General features: G+C 42.8%; 1 protein-coding gene across 1 annotated transcript; it reads right to left on the reverse strand.

Moving 5' to 3' along the window:
- Positions 1-674: 674 nt before the first annotated feature.
- HAPSTR1 (HUWE1 associated protein modifying stress responses) lies at positions 675-26,631 on the reverse strand. Its single transcript, XM_070362178.1, has 4 exons — positions 25,976-26,631; positions 25,200-25,280; positions 14,946-15,221; positions 675-3,082 (listed from the first exon to the last, which is right to left on the reverse strand). The coding sequence occupies exons 1-4, from the start codon at positions 26,199-26,201 to the stop codon at positions 2,838-2,840; spliced, it is 828 nt and encodes a 275-aa protein (XP_070218279.1). The 5' UTR covers positions 26,202-26,631; the 3' UTR covers positions 675-2,837.
- Between the last annotated feature and the right edge of the window lie 237 nt (positions 26,632-26,868).

A 26,868-nucleotide genomic window follows, 5' to 3' on the forward strand; every position in this document is an offset into this window, starting at 1 on the left:
TATGTCAAAGTTACTCAGATGTGATGACCAAAAACAAAACTGCAGACAAGCCCTGGGGTTTTTTGGTTTTTTTAATTATTTATTCATTGAATGATTTAAGGTGTGTACCACTACTCCAGTTGGGTAACCCACATTGAAGAATTTGACTGCAGGTCTTTAGGTACAGCCAAATGCTTTCCATTAACTTTACTCTATAAAATACTAAACATATATAAGTTTTTAATGCTTCAGCCATGCTCAGAACACTGCAGAAGGGTAAACAACCCACTCATGCCAAGTTAACGTGATGGGAGCAGAACTCATGAGCTGTGACGTCTAAAGGAATCCGAGAATCTAGCTTAAGATGAAAAGAGGTTCTGTTCCCCCAACGTAAACTGTTAAGGTTTAAAATTCTGCCTACACTGTTCTCAGAGACTGGAGGAAAAAAAGAAAAAAATTCGTTATTAAAAAAGTATCACACACATATGCAATCTTCCATGATTTGTTTTGCATCTGAAATGGCACAAAGAAAGGCTGCAAAAAATCTAGCAGTCAGAACTAAATTTTCCTAAGAGAAATTACCTCCCTTTTAACCTCCTGGGTCTTCGGCAATGGGGTGGAGATGGGGAAGGAGTTAACCGGTCCGGCGACAAAGCGCATTTAGAATTGAATGCAATGGAAAAAACTAACAAATGTTAAAGTTTTTCAAAAGTTTAATGGAGCCAATATATAAATTGTGTTCTGGCAGACGTGAAGACCTGCTTTCTCTTACCAAAGAAAATGGCACATGTTTTATCAAAATTTGACAATCCAGAGTAAAGGGTACTGAGATTCAGAGCACCAACTAAAACAAAAACCACCAAAAAAATTTTTTGTCACTAACTTGGAGAGAGGAACTACAACCAAGGCATAAATGGGAGATTAAATATGTGTTCCTCAGCCTCAAAAACCTTTAGGAAGGAGTTCTGACCTCTTGTGAGCAACGCTTCACACCGTCAAACCCAATTCCAGAATCTAAATTTACAAAGATAGAAAACAAAGATAACTCCAAATGCATTTCTTGGTATATTCCAAAAGGAAGTGTAAAGTATTGAGAATACACAGGCTTGTCCATTTCTGGTATAATGATAAACTGTTATAATTCTTCCTATCATATTAAAAAAAAATCCTTTTTTGCAAAAATTTAGAAATGCCTTTCATTCCTAGGTTTAGCATGGAACTGACTTTCTTTAAATAAGGGCTGTATCTATAGTGAATATAGAACTCCAGTTCACACATTTCCATTCACATCCCACCTGTCAATGAATATTATGGTGAACTTAGCAAAATTTCTTCAAAGATTATTAAATGGCTGGAGAAAATTGCAAACGTTAACAAAGTGCTGTGAGTAATTACTGGAAAAACCCTTATACTGATTTGCAATAGTCTTTAAAGGATAAAAAACAGGAAGTAACTGATACTGAACTATAAGTTTGCAAGGAAACATTGTCACTGTCCTACTTGAGATATATATATATATATATATTATAATATGGTAGAATAAATTACAGTACCTGGCAGGCTGACATCAGTTCTTCATCTAAAAAAAGACTACCATTCAGTTCAAGATATTAAAAATGAAGATGAAACATGCTCTAGAACACTGTAGCTACAAGAGGTCTTATACTTACTCAAAAGAGGACTCTATTGAGAACTTTTATTTAGGTCTAACCTAACATCTAGAGGACTTCCATGCGATTCCATCTTTTCCCAGAATGAGATTCCAAACTGCACTTTCTAGGAGAGGGATTTGGAGTTGGGTTTTGCTATTTAAATTGGGATCACATTAATTATTAGCAGACAAAAGACCTTTCTCTTTCACCCATTCCAACGGAAACTGCACAAAGCAGAACATTCATGAAAAACGTAAAACAGGATATGAAAGACTACAGTGCCTAGCCTCCCCAACCACCCATCTCCCTCTCACTAATACTGAACCAAAAAGGAAGTCCGTTCTGAAGAATTCGTGACCTACTTCAGGTCACCATGAATGCAGTCAACATGTTTACATTTACCACTAGGATAGTACCCTGCTTGGGAAGTAGTACTTGTCTTAAAAATGAATTATTTTAAGCCTATAGGGTTAATTGGGGGAGGGGGGCAATTTAATAATATTGCTACTTTTAGAGCACTAACACACACAAAGTGAATCCAATAAAGTTCTGTGTATTGATTCAGTATTAAGTATTAATTGCATGACCATCATAGCACCTCTTTACATCACACAATCACCAGAATTATAGACTGCTTCAAAAACTAAAAAATAGGGCACAGTTCAATAGTAATTCAAAGTTGCACGCTGTTACTAGAGAGAAACCAGGTGCGTGGTACAGTGTTGCTGCAAAAATGGAAGCCTGGAGATCTGACGAGGAGGCCAGATCGTGTGTTTTAGACAATTTGAGAAACCTGGCAATACTGGTGAAGCAAAATACTCAACACAGCAGGAAATGGACCCTCCCCCACCCCAAAAAAACCATCCTATAACCAAATAAACATCTGATATTTCCTTTCCCTTTGAGAATAAATACAGTTAAGGTCACTTTTAGCCTTGAAACGGATATATGTTTGCCTATGAGGATCCTACTACACGGTATCTGATGTCCTCTGCTAGGATTATACTTGTAAGAAAGCCATTGTTACAAGAGGCATCTACTATAAATACCTAGAACTTTCTTTTTATGGCAACCACTATAGGATTCACTTGTCTTAAACAGTGAACAATGGAAGATGGCCTCGTATGTTTCCTTTGCAATAATAGTAATATGTTGAGGATCAAGTGGCTTTCAAGCAGCATGGTGGGTGTGAAAAATGTTTGCAGTTTAGATCATTCTGTTGCGTTTATGGGTTGGTGAGTCTGTAATGACATCGCCACACTGGGCTGAGGTACGCTTTCTAGTTCCACCATTGTCCAAGTGGAGTGCCATTTCTTCTGATATGAAAGTGTTCAAATCGACATCATGGAGTCCATTTCTCCTTCGACTAGCATTCGATCCACTGCTTACATGTGTAGGAGAGCCTGGGGTACTCGAACGCACGCTTATACTAGCCATTGCACCACTAAGACCTAGGAAGAAGAAAAAAGGTTTTAAGAGTTGCTCGATTATTCCACCCTCTTGAAAGCAACCCACTTTTACTTTCAACGTCGTCATCGCGTCAAAGGAGGTCTGCCTATTTTCCTCACAAAGGGGTTCACCGGGGGAGCGGTTTTTTCCCTGCAGGAACGAATCGTCTGACACAGGAGATGTTCATTGGTAATACTAATCAATATTTACAATCCAGGTAACTACCAATTACTGGAAGCTTATGATACATGGCAGGCACCCTGCTAGGTGTACAAATCCATCAGGAAATCCTGCCATCTACTCTATGAGGTAAGCGCTATCTGTAACCTAAGAGTTGAGGAAGGAGGTGCTGGTTTTAAACAGAATGTTTCCCTTGCCCTGTCTCTGAGCCAACAGATCCCTGTGCTGTGTGCACAGGGGAGCCCACAGGCATTTCCAGGCCTGAGTGGACTCAACTCTGACATCTCTATAAAGTGACTTTATAATTTAGCATCTAAAACAATACACTATTGAGCCTTAAAAGCGGTCCCTAACTATTAAGAATAATCCTTGGACATCAGATACAAAGTGATTCTGCCCTGGACAAATCAACCTACATGCTCACCCCAAGGTCTGGACTGTACTCGGGACACCCTAACTCAACATCATCTCTAATCCTTCAGAGAAGGGGGGAGAGCAAGGGTAGTATAAAAATTCCTGCTGCCTTGCATTCAAGGTTAAGAGTTACTAAATCCAGAGCATTCCAGCACGCGTGGTTGGACACTCATTCCTTAGACCCCTGAACAGTTAAAGGAGGCAAATGTATGTTCTGCTTCTAAATGCTCGGGACACACCTGTGAAAGGCACGAGAGGGCCAGGAGACACGCCACAGAATTGGATTCAATAACCTGACTTCACTGGATTTTCCTTCTTATGAACAGCCCCCTTGGGCTATCTGAGTCTCATAATGGATTTCTTCGTTGCTTGACTGAACTGATACGATCTAGTATAATCAACATTCACAAAGAACAGGACTCCTATCTTAACAAGTCAGCTTAGAGGTTGATTTCCTAGGGACCCATTCTAATTTACTCTGTAAATGTACTTTAACTTTGATCATTAGGGAGCAGAGAATCCTTTTTCCACTTACCATACCAAAGCGTTTAAATTCCCTTTGACACCGTTGTCACTCTACAAATAGCCCGTGAACGTCCACCAATCTTTGGTAGCCCCCACCGCCTCCCAGGTACTCTCTGCAGCCCATACCTCCCTTTCTAAGCTGCTCTTAACTCCTTCCTGCAGGAACTAACCAGTCCTCTCACTGCCCTCCGGGCAGCAGCAGCACCCTCTCGCCCTTCCGCTGGTGGCCAGGGGAAATCTGACCTCATCTCTCATGGGCTCTAAGCCTTTCCAAGGCCAGTGCCCAGTAAAAATAAATAAATGCACTAATATTGGAGTACTTCCTAGGTCAGGCACTTTTTCGTTTCATCCTTGGAATAACCCTATGAAAACTGTATCCTCTCCCTTTTGCAGATGAAAAACCAAGGTTAAAAGGTTAATAAGTAAGCCACTCAAGGTCACACAGCTAGCAAGCAAAAGCCGGGACCCAAGACTCAAGCAGAATCTAAATTCCTAACTCTATCCACCTCTTCAAGTCTCAATTCTTTCAGCACGGAAGTAGCCTCAGGAACTTAGGGTCTCAGCCTACCTCGTAGCATCTCTGTGGCTCCTCTCCCGTCTGCTCTCTTCAATCCCATCCTAACACTCAATCCTTCACTCCCAGCATTAACTCATCTGCGGTTCCTAAAAACGGCCTGGTCTGCACCTGCCTTCCGACATCTGCTCCCCACTGCGTGAAGCCCAGGTCCCTCCCACCTCTGCCTCCAGTCCTGGGCAACTTGCCCAGTTCTCCTATCTCTCCTGTGAAACTCCTGTTCTCAGCCTGCCCACTCCTTCCTCAGTGGCCTTCTCTTCTGTCTGTCTGTCTGACATCAGCCAGCTACGCGCCTTGGCCCCTGAAGCTTACCTACAGGAGTGATTTTCCACATCATTGCCACAGGAACAGACCTTTTTCCTGAGCTCAAGGGCCCATCCATATTTCTAACTGCCCGTTGGCCCTCCAAACCTAACACCTTTGGGGGAAAAACTCACACTGCTTCTTCCCTAGCTGACACAACTTTATTAAAATAAAGTAAAACAGGAAAGGAACACTCTGGGCTGATGTCACCTAGCACAGTACCACTGCTCATCTCTTCCCATAGACAGTACCTTTTCATCTGCATCTCGTGAACGTAACAGTGTCTGGCACATAACAGAAAGCTTCAAGGCCTTACCCCTCACTCTGAAATCCAAAGCTGTTGATGTTTATTCACCTCTCCAATGTCAGGAAACACACCCACGTGGCTCTCTTATTATGTCTTTGTCATGAAGATAACACTCAATTATTTCCAACTTGCTGGATTTGGTCTTTTGTCTGTTTTTAAGTTCTCCATCAAGACTAAACCCCTTGAGGGGGACAGCTGTGCCTTTTTTCCTAATCTCGCATCCTGTAACGTATTACTGAAAAGTGTCCACATACTTGAGACAACCTTTTCATACCTGTTTCATAACGCAGGAGGTTCTAAGGTAATTATGCTGCAAAATATAGGCCCTCGGCAATAAACTGGGCTATTTCAGTAATTAAACTTGGGATCCCCTGAGCATTTGAGACCCCAGAAAGAACAAACTCCGCTCCAATGACCTTCCTGTTAATGTAGGAGCCACGTGGCTGTATGTTTAACATTCAAGGCTCATAAAACGCTCCATGAGAAGTGAAGAGTCACCTCAAACAAATGCTTCAACTGCTATCCTCCATGAAAAAAGAAGAGAGATTTTAAAACATCAATTCGGTCCTTTTCAAAATTCCCCCAGTAACTTCCAGAAAACCACAATCTTTTTTCTGTTGGGTGTATGACCCTGGGCTTAGTTTGACAGCTAAAGCAGAAGTCACAATGTGCAACATTACCTATTTTATTTTCTACTCTCAGCAGTGAAAATTCTTTTCAAGGTTTAACTTACAAATCTTCCCCAAAAGAAGACTTTTCATCACAAGGGTCAAACAAAAAAATTAAGATTAACAACCAAAAATATATGTATTTTAAACAACCCAAATTTTATTTTATAAACCAATGACAGCTACTAGGAGATGCTTTAGGAAACCTTAGCTAAGCCACATAAACAATCACAGGCCTATACAAGTACAGAGAATCTAAACATGCTTCAGAACTAAAAAAAAAACTAAGTTGTATGGCCCAAGGGCATACGACTTAATTTCTACCAAAACACACTTTTTCAAAAGGGCTATGGGAATATCAATTGACAAAAAGCAGTAGAACAAGCAGTATGATTAGACAGAAAAGTCTCCATTGCTTAATACAAGATAAACTTAATCATTTTAAAAACGTGTCTGCATTCCTTTTAAATGATTAGTGCAGGAGTGGGGGTAAAAAAAAAACAATTAGGAGGATTTAATCATACTCTAAAAGCTCCCATGGGAGCAAAAACAAAAGTTACAGTCCAGGTTATAGGAATCTAGGTTACATGGCAAATTGTTAAAAGCACATAACTATAATTTTCATACCAAGGTCATGCTCAGGGTCATAAGAAAATCCTGTTTTCAGAATTAATTACATGTAATTCCAGTTTACCAGCACATAGTTAGGTCACATAGAGGCACAAAGAGCAAACGCAGAACCCAGCCAGCTTCCCTTCCTCCGACCCGCAGCCCTGGCAGTGGCCTCGAGGCAGCCTCTACCCTTTCCGCTGGCCGCCCAGCCTCCTGCAGCACCTGCGCGCCTCGCCCTGGAGGACAAGGCCGACCGTCCACTGTTTACCGCGGATCCACTCAGCGCAGCTCCAGGACCCTCGGGCAGGTCTGCGCGCCACCAGCTCTCTCATCTCGGGCAGAAGGGGGATGTGAAATCCCCACGACTTGGACCAACTGATTAACATCCTGACTGGAAGCCCTAAGAAGCTGGCATTTTTGCATTTGAAATGACTTGCACTATTCAAATGGAAACACTTCCTTTGCACAAAGTGTATTCTGAGGTTTTAGGTAAGCAATGTGTGTAAATGTCGTGTTTTAAGTGCACAGGGGGGAGAAGTTCAAGCATGAAAAAGTGCATTCTACTAGGAAGACTTAGGTAATTTGAAGTAGATACCACTCCCCACCCCAATCTGTGAATTGTAATTCTGAACTTTTATTGAAGTAAAGCACACTAAATCAAACCAATTACAAAGATACATGTGTCACACCAAGAAAACATTTTCAGTTATGCTGACAGCCCAAAATGCTTTCAATTTTTCAGACAGTTTTAATGCCATGGGAAAAATGCTCACGTCGTTAAAATGAAAAAAGCAAGATACAGTACCATATATGCAGTATGAGCTCAGCTATGAAATAATTTTAATATTTATACATTGAAAAAAAAAAGACTGGAAGAAAATGCACCAAACATTTAACTGCAGTTATCTCTGTAAAGTGGGACAGCAAGATACTGAGTTTTTCACTTTTTGGAAATTTTCAAATCTTCCAAGAAATCAGTATTATTAAATCAGAAAACTAGTGAAAAAAATTAAATGTTAAAACTGTTTCACAACTACCAATGGATTATTAAGGAAGTACTAGGTGAGTAAACTGGCTTTAAGGCCTGGCTACATGGACTCCTTTTTCACCTCAATGAAAAAAGTGTCCAAGAAAATTTTACTGCAAAGTCTTAAGTTTTGTATCATTAATGCCAGCAGCTTTAGTTAAGCCCCATCTCCAAGAAACTTCAGTAGCTAATATCTAAATCTTAATAAACAGAAAATGCCAACTTTTCATCAAAAATTTAATGCTATCTTAATTGCCTTGATTGTTTTTCTTCTCAGAGGCTGGTCTGAACAAAGGCTATAATTAAAAAAATTCCAGCCTTCAGAAGAGTTTCAATTAAAGAAGATTATTTTAAATAATCAATTTAAAGCAATTAAGAGATGAGATTTGCTTTTGGTGCATTAATCTCTTACATCTTAATTCCCAAGTAAGTTTTGCAAACATTTACTGTGAAGTAACTATTGACAGTTCTCTGTTATTTCAGGAAGATGCAGAATGTAACATTCAACAAGCATTTATTAGGAATCTACTGTGTTCCACACATTGTGCTAGGTGTGTGGGCAAGACGTGGAAAAGGGATTCTCAAAGACTGGATATAAATCCCCCCACAAGCCAGTTCTAATCTATTCTCTGCAACTGAAACTGCCAAGAAGCTTCTTTCATACTGTACCATCTGTTTAAAAGAACTTAACCTAAGTATTTGTGTGACTGTCAACGTTTGTTTCTATGTATTTAACTTTATCAGTGGAAGAAATAAAAAGTGATAGAAAAGGAGAAACAGGAACCAAGCATCAATACTCAAATTTCTTCTTAAATGTACAGATCTCAAGGTTACCAGGAAGACACAGGCCAATGTTGTGACAAAAATAACAAAAGCAACAGAACCTGTGCTCAAAGGAGAAAAGAAAACCCAACTGGTCTATACTGCCTAAAATCACAGCTTTCCAAAATACCAGAGGAAGCAGGGAACCATTTTATGACAAATTAGCAATCTGCCTTACTTTTTTTTTCTAGGTAAAGATGTCTATGTAACCTTATATCCCTGAACACGATTTCAAATGAATGACTTTTTCTTCTAAGGCCCTACATACACTCAGTCTCCCCAGATCCAAGAATCCAGTCAAGCACCTTAATGATTTAAGAGACTAAGGATCACCATATACGCCAGAAAGACTTTGTTAGACATGAGAGAAGCCAGATATGGAGCCTATTAACTCCTCAAGTGACAGAACTGTGCCTCAATCTGATTGCCTGGGATTACATGCCTCAAACTGACTAATAATACAATTCTATTAGGCTAGAAACTCCTTGAGATATTATGTGATTCATCTTTGTATCATCTGCTCCTATCACTAGCTTCTGAAAATCAGAATGCCTGGCTATTTACTGTGCTCAGTAAATGCTGGGCAATAGGAAAGACTACAGAATGACAATATACATTTTTAAATGACCACACCTTTCACAAAAGGATTTTAATTGCATAACACCACAGTCAGCCAGCCAAACACACACACGCACAGGGGTTTCCAGACTAAAACTGCTTGACTTCAACCCTCACTGAATACTATGTCGTCTTCTTAAACGCACGACACATTATCTCAAAACAAAACAAAACACATCAAATTTAAAAACTCCTTTCCCTTTTGGCAAGGGGAGAATTCTCCAGTATCATATCAAAGGCCAGATTGCCTGCACTTGCTAAGGCCCTTTCAGTAAACATAGTAGCCCACTGTCTTTTTTAAACTGATGTTGTTGAAACAACATGGAAGGAACTTGAACTTGAGCAAGGAGGCATCTTAAAGCCAAATGTCAGTGACAGCAATGGTTCACCCACCAGTTACCCACTCTTTAACACCACACCCTGTGTGAACTGAATAACTTTACACAGAGTCAAATCCAGGCCCAATGGGATTAGTTCCCTGTACTGCAGTTAGTCATCAAAATGATTTCTGGAACTAAACCCAAGTGTCTCCGATTTCTATGGAACAGTCTGAACCAGGGCTAGAAACGTACAAAGACCACCTCTGAGATGATCTGAGCGAGAGCAAGGTTTTTAATAGAGTTAGCAAATGAGTGAGGTCTGACTTGCACCATAGCATCCTCTCCCATCCAGGTCTCTTCCACACCTGGGCCCCATTCTAACTCTGGATCTTTTTCATCTAATCCCCATGACGACAAACAGAACTCCTGATGACAAACAGACTATCCTTCAATCCCCATGATGACAAACAGACTATCCTTCAATCTAAGGCTTTCTAGACTCAACAGTAGCTTGGGCAAGTCAAGTCAGCTCAGAATCTTTCCACCACCAAGCTCCCAGCTTGAAACATGAAACAAGCTCAAGATTTTAGTAAGTAATAATATAAATAGGTAGTTAACACTAAACTTTAAATCATTCCTTCCTTTTGAGTAACTGCACATTTAAAAGGCCACCCTTACTAAAAGGAGAGGCAAAGTACCCTCTAAGGCCACCTGAGCTCCAGGCCTGTTTTTGGAGTACCGCCATCAGGGCGCTCACAGGACTTGGAACTAACCGGAAGTCCTCTCCTCTGGAGGCAAAGAACATTTTACCTGTGTAAAGGCTAGGTGCTGTACTTGGCTTCTCATTCTATATATCGCCTTACAAACAAAACACGTCACCTTTTCAGAAGTGACTGCCCTGGAGAGGTTGGCCACCCTGCCCAAGGTCATCCTGGGAATGCAGCCTAGGTACAAAGCCTGACTACTCTTCCTGCTAAAACCAACCAGAAATATAGGTCACAAGCCATTCATCTTCAAGCCTATGTACCCAGATTCACTTATGGGGAAAACCCCCAGGAAGAAATACCAAACTTATGTATGTTCTAATGTGTTTAGGGAAGAAAAGTAAGCTTAGAGACCTGCCGGGGGGCAGGGGTATGAGGAACCCTAAATGTACAAATAGAGGTAACTGAATTTGGGAGCCAGACAGATCTGGAATACCTATTCAAACATTTACTGACCTGGTCTATTTTAGTCAAATAAGCCTTTCATCATCAATAAGATGGCAATAACCCTGGGCAAATGTGGACAGTGCTCCCCTAGCAGGACGCTGACATGACCTAACACTCAAAGGACTGCTCTAACGGTGCCTCATCACCCTCAGCCCTGCTTCAAGTCTCAGCTGTTTGGGGTGAAGAGGTGACTGTGCAACAGTCCTGAGATACACCTGCTCTGTTCTCCATTCTCCTCACCCTCATACTGCAGTCACCCAGGAAATCTGTGAGCCTCAACTCTCTGTAAATGTTCTCTGCTCTGTTGACTTAACAGACCTCTGAACCCTGTGTTAGGCTCAGGGCACATCTAGCCCAGGTTCTGTCACAGCCAGCAGCTCTGAGACACAGCCCTGCCCCACCACACCCCTAGTCTATGGACAAGGAGAACAGATGCCCCACTCAGGCAAGACCAGAGAACAGGGAGACTGAAGACAAGCTTCGTAGCAGAGGAGACGTTCCATCAGTCTGAAGGGGTCAACAGGCAGAAGAGAAAAAAGCTTAGAAAAAACCATGAAGGTATTCAGATGATGACACAATACGGCTAAGAAACCTGACCCAAGGTCAGATCAACTGACAAGGGCCTTACAATGTCACACTGAGTTCTAACTTCATCCTACAGACCACAGGGAAACGAACGTTATTTTTCAATGAAGCAACAGGATAGAGATCACTCCAGTGGTCCCAGGAAAGATGGACTGGAGAATGGGTCAACTCAGGACTGGGAAGCAAGAACAGGCAGGAGATGATTCCAAGAGCCCAGGGCTCCCCTCCTCCAGAAAAGCCTTCTCTGAACTTATCGCTACAGCACACTGTGGAACATTCTTTTCTGACCCCAGAACACCTTACATATGACATTAAAATGAATTATCCAAGTGTGCACTGGCCTCAACAGAAAAGGAAGCACCCTATTCAATCGTATTTTCCCTAGAGACTATACAGTATCTGCCACATACCCATTTGCTGAGTGCAGAAATGAGGGAAAAAACATGGTTTTGCTTTAGTTAGGGATACCCTGGTGGAGATGTAGGCCAGGGCATAACAGGGTATACATGTTTAAGCAGTCTGGAGAAAGGATCTAAACTGTAAGGATAAATTTTAGAAATTAAGACTAAAAATCCCTTAAAGGGATTGCAGGAGGTAGCTAACAGCTAAATCCAGGGGAATGTAACCTATTCCCCTAAGTCACTGAAAGGTCAGAGATCAAAGAAGCCTAAGGAGAAGACCAGAAAAGGAAAATTTCTAGAAGAGAAAGGATGGCTAAGAGAGAGCTAATCAGAAGACAGGCAGGGAACCACAAAATGGTCCAGATGATCTTTGGTCTATCTGCAATCTGTTTACATAAAAACAAGGTGCCAGCTATGAATCCAGTTCCCAGTAAATTTTAGATAATATTTTTTTTAAGACAAGCATGATTAAGAAAAGGAGAAATCAACATAGAAAACGCATATGCATTTCTCTGATTTCCATGAGTTTAGCATCCAGATGAGGACATATCATGTACATAGAAAATGAACATCACATGCTGCAAACAAGTGCCAAAATAAAGCACTAGATTATATTCCTTAAATTTCAGCAACCATTAGCTGACAGTTTTGATTGAAATTGTTTGATAACTATTAATGTATTGAGTTGGCCAAAAGATTCATTTAAAGAACCTATGGCCAACCCAATGCTTTTAATTGCAACTGCATATTTAAGTCTAAGGTTATGAGGGGTATTTATCAAAGGACCTTATCATTGGACCCTGTCTAACATGATATACTCTACAATTATGTCTCGGCCATTTTTATTCAAATAAAAAACATATTTTAAGCATATACGGGAGCATTGGTGGAAATAAGAATTTAGAAGCTAATTTGAAAAAAAATACAAGAGTAACTGTCCTCTCTTGTGAGGACATGAGGTCGTCTGTGGATAAGAATAAAGAAACATTACCTCCTACACGAATGTTTGCTTTGATTAGAAACTTAAAGTCGGACTCAATTCTTTTCCTACTTCCCCCGGGACCCCAAAACTTCATAAATGTAGCCTCTCCCTCCAAAGAACCCCAAGAACTTCAATCTGACCTCATACTTCATAGATCTGGCAATGAAAATTATGTGCAAAACCAAATTCTGACAAGCATGCACCCTAATTAGGATATTTCCAAATATATTTCAAAATATATGAATAGTTTTGACTTCAATTTACAAACTATTCAATAAATCAGATCATCAGGACACCAGGTTACAAAGTTAGCCACTAAGTCAATTTACAATTTAGTTAATAATGCCCTATTATTAGAAATCATTTAAATTACTCAAAATACTCAATTCAGACTAGCATTCTCAATTCATGGATGTCCTTTAAAACCAACAGAGCACAAAACTCCTTGTTTCTGTATACTCTTTACAAGCTGCTCTATTACTGCACTGCAACTTCACATTTTAACTACGTGAGTTCAGCGCATGAGCCCTAGGAATCCAATATATTCCGTATTGGCACTACTTCATAAGTCTATCAAAGTGGAAGGTTATTTTTTTAAATAGCTTTAAAATTAAACTTTCTAAAACCCTCACAATTCAAACACAAATCAAAATTATAAATAGTACCTTCCTAAAATTACACCATCACTAAAACTCCCAAAGTTCAGTAAAATAATAAATCACAAATTTGAACAAACTCAATTTAAGAAAACATAATGGGAGTTGGAGAATATAGTAGTTGTGGGGGGTGGGCTCCTGGCTTGTCCTTACAATGTGTACAACTGCAGTAAAGGTTTTATAGCAAGAGTGGCATTTATGTTTCTCAAAACTGTTTCCTGTAAGAGCATAATTCAGGGGAAAAAAAGACTCTTAAAAGAAAAATATGGAATGAATCATAAATCCACTGGATGACAAAGAAAATCAAAATGTTTAAGGAAACACAACTACATCAAATACTAACATGCACTACAATTAATCTAACAAACTGTACATGTCTAGTAATTTTTTTCCAAACTTAATGGTAGAAGATGTGAAACTCTTAATTCAAGAGAACAGATCAATCTCTATTTTGCCTGAGTTTCAAAAATTCCACTATGTTAGGAACAGCAAGCAGTCTTAAGTACTGCAACCATACATCATGGACTTTCTTGCAATAAAACGTTTTTGTGTTTTTAACTGATCATAAAGTCACAATCAGGACAGGGAAAAATAACAACACTTTTCCCAAGTCCATGTTCTGAATGGGGTTTTAGGTATAAAGAAGCAATGCTTGCCAAAAAGAAAAAGAATCTCTGTAAGCATTAAAGCTTCGATGATATAGAAGCTCTCTGTATATATCCCACTTCTTATTACCAGGTTACTTTATTTCAGATGACTTCCACTGTGGCCCAGAAATGTTAACTTTTAACAAGGCCCATGACCTAACTCACTAATGACTGCTTTCTGCGTAGTCACTTGCACAATCCATGTTTTCATCTTGGCTTCAACACCAAGTCTTGTTATTCTGTGGTTGTATTTTTACAGCAGTATTGAATGACCTATAGAATACCTCTCCCACTTCTATCTGGAAGCCTGTATTAGATAACAAGCAACAACAGACCTACTGACTACATTTCCCAGGCTTCTCCAGTAGGACTTAAACCCTTCAGCCAAGAAGGCCATCTGACAGCAGGTCTGGCCTGGGGAGATGGAGATGGACTTGGCCTCTGACAGTCCTTACTATCAAGCAAGGCCCTCTGGACAACAGGTGTAAGGAAAGCCAACCTAACTATTCTCACATCTGTCCTCTCCTCCTCGGGCCCATCAACACTCACCCTCTGCAGGCACACTCAATAATCTAAGCTAACGAAGGGAGTTCCCAAGAGAACTCCCCCAACAGTTACCTGCCTTACTTGCCTGTCACTGACTAGGCTCTCCAGGCAATTATAAATGCGACAGAATTCTTAAGACACAGAACTTCCTCTTTGACTCAGAAGAGTAAGAGAGTATGTACAACAGAAGTGTAAAGCAATCAATTCTAATTAATGTTGCAAAAGATGCAGTTATTATAATACCAATCAGCTCAAACTAACTTCCAAAAACAGTTTTTAGGATAGGCTGGCTAACATTCAAAAACTGCCCATGTAAGTTCTTAGCTTACATTCTATTTAAACATTTCTAGAGCAAGTAGGTACTATTATAGACAAAAAACAGTATATCTGGATCTAAACCTAAATGTGAAATTGGATCCACACACTCTTAACCATTTTTCCAAAGAAATATGTTTAAACGGCTTTACCATGCAGAGCTATGGCTTCCCGGAAGGGTTGCAAATCAGTCTCTACAGATGAGCTAGTTTCCGTTGAAGTAGCTCGGTTAGGGGACACTACAGTCAGTCTTGGGGGAGCTCTAGAATTTCGTGGCGGAGGAACCTTTCCACACAGGAAGCTGATCAAATCTTCTCTACGAATAGTTCTTCTGCGCTTTTTAACCCAAGCCAACACATCCTTATTGCGTCGTTGATAGCCAATCTGAATTCCAATATCAAAACTTCTCTGATGAGTATCCACGCTTTCTGTTAGAAAAAAAGAAAAAGATACATCATCATCAGTAGAGCCAAGGCGCCTTCCCTCCTACAGAAAACCATTTTATAAATTCACCAAAATGAGTATCATTAAGTAGGGGGCTCTGTAAGTCTATCAGTAATCTATCCCACTGAACTTCATTCATGTTTAAAATACTATACATGACATCTAATCACAACTGCCTAAATTCAGTAAACATATCACACAATCTTGGAACTTCTGTCTTGTTCTTTAAAAAAAAAAAAAAAATCAGATACAAAGAGGGACTAATTATTAGCCAAATTATTACCATTTTAATAATGTTTCCTTAAAAAGGTAACTTAATCTAAGCAACCTAGCTTATTTAACAACGCTGCTGCTGCTGCTAAGTCACTTCAGTCGCGTCTGACTCTGTGCAACCCCATAGACGGCAGCCCACCAGGTTCCTGTCCCTCAGATTCTCCCGGCAAGAACACTGGAGTGGGCTGCCATTTCCTTCTCCAATGCATGAAAGTGAAAAGTGAAAGTGAAATCACTCAGTCGTGTCTGACTCCTAGTGACCCCATGGACTGCAGCCTACCAGGCTCCTCCGTCCATGGATTTTCCAGGCAAGAGTACTGGAGTGGGGTGCCATTGCCTTCTCTGGTATTTAACAATGCTAAAAATGGGTCAATCACTAAACGTTTATTGTAACATGTAATATAACAAACATAACAAATATAACAAAAATACATAACAAAATGTACATGAATACCTTGCACCACCGTCCCCTCAGTGCAACTGAGGAAACAGGCACTGGGTGACTACCACAGGATTCAAGAGCTGGATTTTTGGTCCAGAGTCTGTGGGTCTTAACCACTAAGCTATACTGTCTCTCAGAAAAATGAACTCTCAGGAGTTCTATCACATCCTTCAACAGATGACTGAACACTGCCACAAATCACTCAGGCTGTGCTCTCCTTGCAAGTACTGTGTCACTTCAGATATGTACTCCTACTGACAGGTTCAGCATCAAGAACTGGAAACACTAAAAGCAGGAGCAGGGCTTCCAGGTGGCACAGTGGTCAAGAATTCACCTGCCAATGCAGGAGATGCAGAAGACGTGGGTTCAGTCCCTGAGTTAGAAGATCCCCTAGAGGAGGAAATGGTAACCTGCTCCAGCATTCTTGCCTGGGAAATCCCATGGATAGAGCCAGAGGAAATTCCACGAGACAGAGGACAGGGGCCACAAAGAGCCGGACATGACTGAACACACACACAGACAGACACACAGACACACACACGCCGTAGCAAATATTTTAAAAATTTAACGGAAAACTAACACTGACTGACTAGTCACCAAAACCAAAAAGCACTGTGGGAACAAAAAGCCACACTCACTTCCCTAGGGATGTTTTCATTCTGCTTACAGTTTCCAACAGTTTTCTGTAACTTCTAACCATGCCCAAAAGACCCCGTCCTAAAACCCCTCAGACTGGTCTCCTTACCTCCCAGTAGATACTGCCCCCTGTACACACTAAACCCAAATTTTCAGTAACATGAGGCCTGTCCCTAGACCAAAAAAAAAAAAAAACCATGATGCCTGCCCTTTAGTGGCTTTACAGCTGAAAGAAAAATACCTGGTAACTTAAGTTACTGCAATTTATTTTTAGTTGAGCTGTTATGTTAGCAGGAAAATCACTAATACATCTTTAACGACATTAGAGAAGATGGTTCCTTTCCCCAAGTACGAATTCTCATTTAACACACAGAACCATTCATTTTCCTGGCTTTGATTTTAATTCTATCTGCTACATCTAAAGTAGATGCTGAAGGATAAGCAAACCAGTGAATTAAGAGCTGTGTCCCAGAAAGGTAACAATCCAAACATCACAGGGCTCCCAAGCTGCTTGAATTTGCATTATTAAAAAAGATGGGGACTTCCCTGGTGGTCCAGGGGGTCAATCCTCTGGGTTCCCAATGCAAGGGGCCTGGAGTTCAATCCCTGGTTGGAGAACTAGACAGATCCCACATGCCACAACTAAGACCCTACACAGCCAAATAATATTAAAAATAAATAAATAAATAGCAACAGGGTAGCACAAACAGAATTTTATAATAAGGTCTATTCTTTAGCAGATGATCAGTTTTTGTTGCTAAAAAGAAAAGCGCAACAAGTTGGTCATGCGAGTACTCTGGAAAATAACAGATTCCATCACAGCTTTCTAATTTTACAGATGTAAACGCTACTCCTGAATGATTTCTCCAGTGTCTCACTACTAGTATGCCCAAGTTACAGTGTGAATCAATGTGTTCTGATTTCTCATTTTATCGTCAACAAAACAAAGCATGAACCCCATTTAAAAAGTGAACAGCATTTAAGAGGATAAATGCCTTCCCATCTCTTAATCTTAAAAAGACTTTGATGAAGCCAACCTTAGATAAAGGGTGGATAATCTCTAAGATGACCTTGTAAGGCTGCATGTAGACCCTAAGTGATTCTGAAAGAGCTGGAAGCACTTTCAAGAGAAATTAAGTTATGGAGTAAACTAACCCCACCCCATGCAACCACAAAAATGAGGGTAGCTGTCCAGTGTGATGCATCTACAAGAAACCAGGTTTCTACAAACCTGCCCTACCTAAGAGCATCGTTGTAATCAAGCTCTTAACCAGAGAAGTTTGTTTCCACAAAGAATGACCCAAGAAATTTTAATTTTTAGAGAACCAAATGGGGGTAAGCCCAGAACTGGAAGTACATAGGGAAAAAGTTGAAAGCATGAAAGGGGTACAAGAAACAAGTGTGAAGCAAGCACAGACAGTACAAAGTAAGATGAACCAGGCATGTAAATGTACACCTGACAAAACAGACAGCAAGGCTGAACTTGATACAAAACTCAAGAGCCAAAGGAAGGAACCACGTGAGGCGGCTTTAAAAAAAAGAGAAAAAACCTGACAATCCTGGGAATACAGAGCTGTGATTTGTTTTGATTTGAACACATGAGGAAATCCCAAAAGTCAGATCTGCAAAGGGCTGATGCTTTAATCACAGAGCTGAACAAAGCTGGAAAACTCAATATTCATAGTTTTAAAAGCAGTTATGCAACAAGCTGTGAACCTCTTAAAATACTGACCAATCATTTCATCTTCAAAAGTTCGACACAAATCTCAACATCAGAACCAACCAAGAACACACTAAGCACTTTGTAAACAGACTCTTACAGACTAATAGGTACAGGAGGAGAAAAGCAGACTGAACATGAATGTCTTCAGGTGCATGCTTTTGCTCTGTCTGGGCATAAATTTGGTCTTATACCATTACAGCATATCCTGAAAGCCAAAGCCAAACACTGCCACATAAATTAACCCAATCTCAGTCATTTCCTTAAACCAAGAATATCATGCTGACACTATAGTTCTTTATAGTTCTTTAATACCATAAAAAAGGCTAAGTACTAAAGAATTCGAACTGTGGTGCTGGAGAAGACACTTTAGAGTCCCGTGGACTGCAAGAAGATCAAACCAGTCAATACTAAAGGAAATCAACCCTGAATATTCATTGGAAGGACTGATGTTGAAGCTACAAACTTGGGTCACCTAATGCAAAGAGCCGACTCACTGGAAAAGACCCCGATGCTGGGAAAGATTGAAGGCAAAAGGTGAGAAGAGGACAGCAGAGATGAGATGGTTGGATGGCATCACTGACTCAATGGACGTGAATCTGCACAAACTTCAAGAATAGTGGCAGGAGAAATGAGCCTGGATTGTTGCAGTCCATGAAAGAGTCAGACATGACTTAGCAACTGAACAAATGTTAAAGAATTTTGAAGAGTTACTTGGTTGAAAATGAAACCTTCCTATCACATTCTGAACTAAGCAGAAGAGATAAAATGCTTATTGGAGAATCTTAGGAGTAACTAGACTAGATTTTTAATCACAGGTTACTTTAGGGTCTAGTAAGATAATAAACACTCAAAGATGGCCTCCAGAAAGCTCTCAGCCAAAGACTGCTTTGAATACATCTGAACTTTGTCAACTAGACCACCAAGTTCTAGAAGTGCGGAGCACAGAAAGCTGTGCAACAGTCTTGTGTCCAACAGTATTTTACTGATGCCAAAGCCACTGTAGAAAACAGCCATAAGCGTGAAGGTTAGGAAAAGCCCAAGGGCATCAAAATGTCAATCTAACCTTTCATCACAACACATTCATTTCCTTTCTCAAGAAACAAACTGATTCATACAAGAAACAGTAGACATCTTTGCTTCGTACTGAAAAAAAAAAAAAGTTTTTATATTAAGTAGCTGAAGTAATAGCTAAAGTGACAGTGGAAGAGAGGGAAGCCTGGCATGCTACGGTCCATGGGGTTGGAAAGAGTCGGACACAACTTACTGACTGAACAACAACGTAAGTAGCGAACATTGAACTCAAAGAATTTTTATCAGTCTCATTTTTCCACCACTGGCAAGGGATAGCAGGCAAAGGATCCATGATTTCTGAGACCAAGACCAAATGCAAAACTTTGTTACATGAAACAGACATAATCAGATTGCATGTATGAGTTAACCAAAGCAGATATCCCAATTTCATAAACAAGGAGTTGGAACTGAGGCTCAAAGGGCCTCGCCCAAAGTTAAGACAGCGAAAGCTCTTTCTACAGTAGATTTCTTCCTCAACAACAGAGAAGCCATCTTCCATTTCTTTAGGGGACCTACAAACCAGAAAATCACACAGACCAAAGCGCATTTCCAAGGAATACTAACTACGAAACATTTGAACTTAGAATTAAATCTGCACTAACTAATTACTCTGCTCTAGGAAAAAAAAATATATACATATATATATGTTTCATTAGAAATAATTTATGAGTCATGTCAAAAAAAGTTTTTCAATTGTTTTAAGGAAGTAGTTTCTGTACATTCTGTAACATAGTATCCAAAATAAACAGCAACCTCTCTGTAACTTATATACTGACTTAAATCCTCGCCAGCATGAATGGCAGGACTCAGGGAGGATGCAAGCAGCCCCCCGCCTGCATCCAGTCTGTGTCCTCCCTCTCCTAAAGGTATTCCAAGTCTCTGGCTAGCTCTGGGGGAAGCTTCCTCCACATCTGCTCAAATGATGATACGTTTGGTTTAGTCTCAAATCTGTACAACCCCAAAACTGTGGCTATTCTACCATGTGATTGTTCAGGCCAGGATACTGGAGTGGGCTGCCGTTTCCTTCTCCAGGAGCTAACATACTGAAACTCACCTACTGACAAAGCCCAGAGGGGCAGGCCCACACATGGAAGGAGAGCGCTGCAGAGGAGGAAGGCCTGAGCCACTGGGTCCAGTCAATCCCACCCTCAGGCTTCAAGCTAGAGAGCAGCCAATCCGTGTCCAGCCTGACTTTTATCTTCTGGTCTCTGCAGCCAAAATCTTCTTTTACAGAGAAGTTACACATAAGAAACCGACTTGTCTTCTGTAAAACTTCACAGGTAAACACTAAGGGTAATGACTGAGGCTGCTTCTTAACAAGACTCTGGGTATTCAACCTTAATCCATACTAGAACATTTTGAACACTCTCAGAGTAAAAGGAAAGTCACTCAGTCCTGTCAGATTCTTTGCAATCCCATGGACTGTCGTCTGGCAGGCTCCTCCATCAATGGGATTTTCCAGGCCAGAATACTGGAGTGGGTTGCCATTTCCTTCTCCAGGGGAGCTTCCTGACCCAGGGATCGAACCCAGGTCTCCCGCATTGCAGGTACTCTTTACCATCTGAGCCACCAGGGAAGCCCCAACAGTCTCAAAACTCAATGGTTTTCTGTAGCAGGAGAGTTACAAACCAACTCCAAGGTCAAAACAAAAGCTCAAACTTCAATATCTGCCTGCAGGTAGATTATACTTTCTCTGACCAGCTATTTAAACACCCCTCATCCACAAATTTTTAGTACGTTCTGTTCACTTTAGTTCACATACAAACCCAAGAGGGTCACACTGAAGTGAGAACAACATACTATAGAGGATCTGGCATCAAGATGTCTGAAAACTAAGGACTTTAAAGGGCATCCTACCATTTTTCTCCCCTGTCGATCCTATTTACATTTAGCCCTTTTAGGGAAAGATGAAGACACGCCACAGAAGTTATTCCAACAGAAGGAAATTTCTTCCCTTCATGTTAAGCACAGCCCACAGCCAGAAACATTATCTGAAAAACAGGACCAACGCATAGTCTGTGACCACCAACACAGTCCTCGCTTGAAGACTCACTACATGCCATACTAAGAGCTTGGTTACTAAGCTGTGGGTACTTAAACCTATTTCCAGTTGAGAAAATGAAGGCACATTATAGTGAAATAGTTTTTGTTCCATTATCTGTCTCCAGGGTCATACAACTAAGTAGAAAGAACAGTCTGAACTAGAGGCATCATGGGGAAGACTCCATGATAATGATGCTCCTGGCCTTCTGCAAGTGCTGCTAGATTCACACCTTGAGGACAAACGCTGAGCAAAGACAAAACCACAAACATCTTTAATATAAACAATATCATAAGATCTCAACATATATGGTAAAAGTCGATATGCAACTCAAGTTTCAGACAGTTTTAAAATGTGGACAGCTTAACATAAGACAAAAATCAGAAAAAACATATTGACAGCAATAACAGAGAGAAGGGTGAGAAGCGGTGCCAGCAAGCACTGGCTCGCAGGCGGCTGCTGCAGAGCCAGCGGAGTGCAGTGCCCACCTCCGATGACCAGGAGGCTCCACAGGACAGCTCTGTCCTCCAGATGGCCACTAGCGTCAGCCTCTACTGACATTAGAAGCAATTTCGAATTAATGAGTCAGGAGAGAGATCAAAACCAGTCAGCCAAGGAAACAGGAGGTGGATTTAAGAGGCAAACAGGCTTGACCAAGCAGTTCTCAAGTAAGCATCAACCTGGACTAAGTTAAAAACCTTAGTAACTTCACTCCCTTTTAGTTGTAGACATCAAAAAATGTACTAAGCCAGGGATACAACCACACTGAATATTTAACAAACAGCACTTCCTTTAAATGTACCAAGTCAAAGTAAAAACAACCACCAGTCATCAGAATGTTCTTCCCCAAAGACGCCCATGTCTGACCCAACTTAATATGTGAAGTGGAAGGAAGCATGCACTCCATTTCGCTCAGTTCCGTCCACACTGAGGACGCCCCAACTCTCCTCCAAGTCTCCAGTCACATGTAACCAAACCAACTGAACGTTCCATGTTTCAAAACCCCACAGGCAATCAAAGGGGGCCCTCTGCTAGACTTTTACCTCATTCTGACTTCCCTAAGCACTCACTGTAGCTGTTATCAAGAAGCTAGTAAAAGTGCCAACCTCTGCCCAGGCTGGGTGAGGCAAAATGAGCCATTTTTAGCTTGTAGGATAAGTGCTTAATCATACAAAGTACAAGAGCACTGTCCATTTACAGGGATCCCTCAAAACCATCTCCCCACCTACCCCCCTCCTGGAAATTACATTTAGATATTGAATCAGAACTGTGACTAAATTTACCACTACTTACAGCTGCATGTACTGTGACACTACCTTGCTAATTTTATTGATTCTATTTAAAGTGCTCAATTATTAATACAGCTGCATTCTTTTCTCTGAAGACCACACCCTGAAAAGAAGGAAGAATGTGAGGATCTGCAGAGCTCATCCACACTTTCCTTGAATCAGCTAAACAAAGAATAATGCTGCTACACAACCAAATTCCACAAACCACAATTAACCACTCCTCAGGTAAAAGAGGATGGTAAAAGGGGATGTATTTCATTTTACAGAAATAGGATAAAAAATAAAACTAAGGCTGGACTGACAATCTAACATTTGCAATAATGCAAGAATTTCATGTTTGTTTAAAAAGGAACTCAATGTCTTTCATCAAGTTTTCTGAACAAAGAAAAACTAGTACACTGTTAAAACACTTTCAAATCAAGTAAACTAGGGATTATTTCAGAGTTCAGCTTCTGAGTCCATTCTTTTCTAAGAATTAACACTAAAGAAAACTGCCAGCTATAGTCCTAAGGAGATATATTCCAGGAGCACACCAACAGCACCAAAATCATAGAACATTCATATCTGTGTATGCCCTAGTCAAAGAGCCTGGCACATAAAAAGGACTTAAACTAAAAAGTAACTGCTAAAACTGAGTGGATACACTGTGACACCTCCACACAACAGAACACTAGTCAGGAAGGAGTGGGGAGGAGGGAGCACTGCACTGTTTGTTAATATCAACAATGTGAACTCAAAGAAGCATCTCAGAAACATTATGGAAAGTGGAAGAAGCCAGTCACAGAGGGCTCCACGCTATACGGTTCTATTTGCTAAATTAAAGAAAGGCAAAAACCATACCTACAACAATCAAATCAGTACTTGCCAGGGGCAAGGGTGAGGGGATAGATATATCCTGTTTACTAACAAAGTGGTTGTCAAATTCAACTTATACATTTTAAAAGAATGATCTTTATGTAAATTATACTCCCAGAAACTGGAATTTTCCAAGTATTATTTCAAAATTTCCTGTTTGGGTGAAACCTAGAGTAATTCCAGAGAACGTTCAAAACCCTCAAATAATAATGGATGCTAAAAGTCAAAATTTAAGCAAATCAGTTACATAAAATCAAAGTTGACCACTGGGACACCATTTAATCATTTCCCTTTTTTCAGTAAGCCTGGACTATTAGTTCATCATTCCCTGAAACTAACACTCCATTCATCACTTTATTCTTACATTCTCTAATTACCATCCCAAAAAACTGCAAGATCAACCCAGGAAATCCAAAATAAAGGACGTTTTCCCCTAAAGACTACTATCTTAATTTGCTCATTCTTACACAAGAATAAAAATCTGAAAATCAAGTCTGCTCCACAGCCAGTTTCAACCTATTTTGATAATTTTGAAATGCACAAAGTTTTATTGCAATTATCAGTTTTTAGCCGTTTAAAAGCATTTAATTACATTTTTACTAAGATTAATACTCAAATTCAGTTTCTTTTCCCACAGAAACCTTGCCAAAAATCAAAACCAAATTTCCAAATCTTCAAAAATCGAGTAATACACAAAATCTAAACCCACTGTTACTGAGAGTGCAATGGGCAAGAATATTCAGGCACGTATGGGGGGGGCGGGGCGGGATTAACTGCATAAAGGCACTACCAAAAAACACAAATCAACTCAAACTGATCAGATTTCCTACCTACAGTGAGACGTCAAATAGAAGGTAGCTCTGAAAACAAATATTTGATGCAGTTGCCAGGGAATAACACCATGTTCACGTGAGCACAGATTATTCCAACTAGTTTCCAATGCACCTAAATGCAGGGCCTACAGGAAACTGCTTTCCACGAGATCCTTTTCCAAAAACAAGTGTCCCTCCCACCTCTGTCCTTGAGACAAACTCTTCTTCCCCAGATGCCCAAACAGCACGTCTGGCCGGCTGGAGTGCTGGGCCTCTCAACTTGGGCACTACTGCCATCTGGGACCTGGGATAGGGATTGGTAGGCGGTCTCACGAGCAGCAAGCCTATCAGTGATGACATTAGCGTGTCCCTTGCAGGCGTGCTCAGTCGTGTCCGACTCTCTGCGGCTCTATGGCTCCTGCCAGGGTCTTCTGTGCATGAGGATTTTCCAGGCAAGAATACTGGAGTGACTTGCCATTTCCTTCTCCAGATCTTCCTGACCCAGGAATTGAAGCCGAGTCTCCTACATCTAACCACTGAGCCATCGGGGAAGCCCCCTAAAGTACCCCAAACACCGACAAATGCGGGCGAGGGGGCCAAACGACCCCAGATGAGACCCCGTTATCTGGAGGTGACATCACACCAGCGGAATCCTCCAGTTGCAAGCTACTGACACTTAAGTGGCTGGATTCCGGGGCAGGAAACACTTCGGCGATCGAGATCGAGGCGGCCCTTGCACTCAGAACACCCGACAGAAACCCGGACGCAGGCTACCCTCCTCCCGCCCCCAGCCAGCGGCATGGCCGCAGGTTCTCTTTACCTTTGTAGAGGTTCGTGACGGCGGTGGCTGCGTTTTGGAAGGGAACCCACAGAGAAAGTCCTGGTTGCTGACACACCCGGTCTGAAAAACGACGAAAGGAAGAGGGAAGACAAAAAAAATAGAAACACACACAGAGAAACACACAAAGACAGAGAGAAAGAGAACAAGCAATGAAACTTGGGCGTCGATCATTCGGGAACGGCCATATTAGATTTCGCCATTTTGTTCAAGTTTCGTGATCCCGCGCGGGGTGGTGGACCCGAACAGAAGGGGGGTCGGCGGCGGGGCGGCCGGGGAAGCCGCCGGAGCTCGGGGCGGAGGGCAAGGGGGGCGCAGCCAGGGGCCGAGTCGCGGCGGAGGGAGGCGGCCCCTCAGAGTCCCCGCCCCGAGGCCGGCTGCGGCACAATAGGGCCCCGGGGCCTCCTCCCTTCGCCATTTTGTGACCGGGGGCTCCTCCCTCGCCCTCCCAGGCCCCGGGGAGGCGCCGGCGTCCCGGCCTCAGAAAGGAGCAGGGGACCCCCTAACCCGAGCCCCGCTGGGAGAGCGGCCCCTAAGCCGGGGCGCCCCCTCAACCCCGCCCCGAGCCGGGCCCCGGCCCCCCCCCCAACCCCGAGCCCCTCCCGAGGGCCCGCCTCCCGCGGCGCCATCTTGCGGGGAGGGGGCGGCGGGGACGCGGCACGACGGCCGGAGCCCCAGACCCCAGGGCTGTCCCCTCGCCGACGGCCGGCCAGCCCCGCGGGGACGGGGCGCAAGATGGCGGCGGCGGCGGCCCTCACCTTTGTAGAGCTGGGCCACGGCGGTGGCCGAGTTCTGGAAGAGGTGCCACAGCTTCTGTTGCTTGTGCTCGGGCTGCGCGGCGGCCGCCGCCTCCTCCTGCAGCTCCGGGGGCAGCTGCTCGTCCTGCTCGGCCTCGGCCAGGCACTGCCGCTCCCACTTGGAGAACCAGTGCTCGGGCCCGTGTTCCTGGATCTCGGCCTCGCCCTCCTCCTTCCGCTCCTCCATCCTCCGCGGCCTCCCGCGGCCTCGCCGCCGCCGCGGCCGCGTCCTCCTCAGGCGGGACCCCCGCGGGAGCGTCGTCGTCGAGCGGCCCGGCGACGGGGCCCAGCGACCGGCGGCGGCGACGGCTCCTCGCGGCGGCCCAGGCCTCCTGCACCCCGACGGCCTACGAGCCCCGCCCCGCGGCCCCGCGCTGCCCGGGACGACCCCCGCCCCGGACCTCCCCACCCCCCGGGCCCTGCCGAAGGTCGCCGCGGACCGGATCAACGCCGCTTCCCCTTGCCTCGCCGGCCCGAGCCCGTCTACCGCCCAGCCATGGCGCCGCGGCCTCCCTAGGGCCGCTGCCGCCGCAAACCGCCTAGCCCTGCGCGCAGACCGGCTTGCGCCGCCGAGCCCACCCCGAAGACTGAGGAACGTCGTCGTCGCAGCCGCCGTCGACGCCTCTGCGGCTGCTGGTCTCCGCCCTCCCCCGCCCACTTGCTGACTGGGGGAAGCACCACCCACTCGGCCCCCGGCTTCCCCGCCCGGTTGGGGCGCGCCCGCTCTAAGGGTCTCCGTTGGTCCGATCCGACCGGTTCCGCGTGCCAGCCTATGATTGCAGGGCCGTGATTGGCTAGTCGGCCTGTCTGCCTGACGTAACCAAAGGGCGGGGGGAAGGGAGTGACTGTCAGGA

This window comes from Bos mutus, chromosome 25 (genome assembly GCF_027580195.1).
Source record: "Bos mutus isolate GX-2022 chromosome 25, NWIPB_WYAK_1.1, whole genome shotgun sequence".
Taxonomy (NCBI): Eukaryota; Metazoa; Chordata; class Mammalia; order Artiodactyla; family Bovidae; genus Bos; species Bos mutus.

What these genes read in the sequence shown, in the direction of transcription:
- HAPSTR1 (XM_070362178.1), bottom strand. Translation starts at nt 26,201, where the DNA reads ATGGAGGAGCGGAAGGAGGAGGGCGAGGCCGAGATCCAGGAACACGGG. An exon ending in CGTGGCCCAGCTCTACAAAG is followed by an intron (nt 25,281 to 25,975) that starts GTGAGGGCCGCC and finishes GTCGTTTTTCAG; the next exon opens with ACCGGGTGTGTCAGCAACCA. An exon ending in GGAAGCCATAGCTCTGCATG is followed by an intron (nt 3,083 to 14,945) that starts GTAAAGCCGTTT and finishes TCTTCTTCCTAG; the next exon opens with GTCTTAGTGGTGCAATGGCT.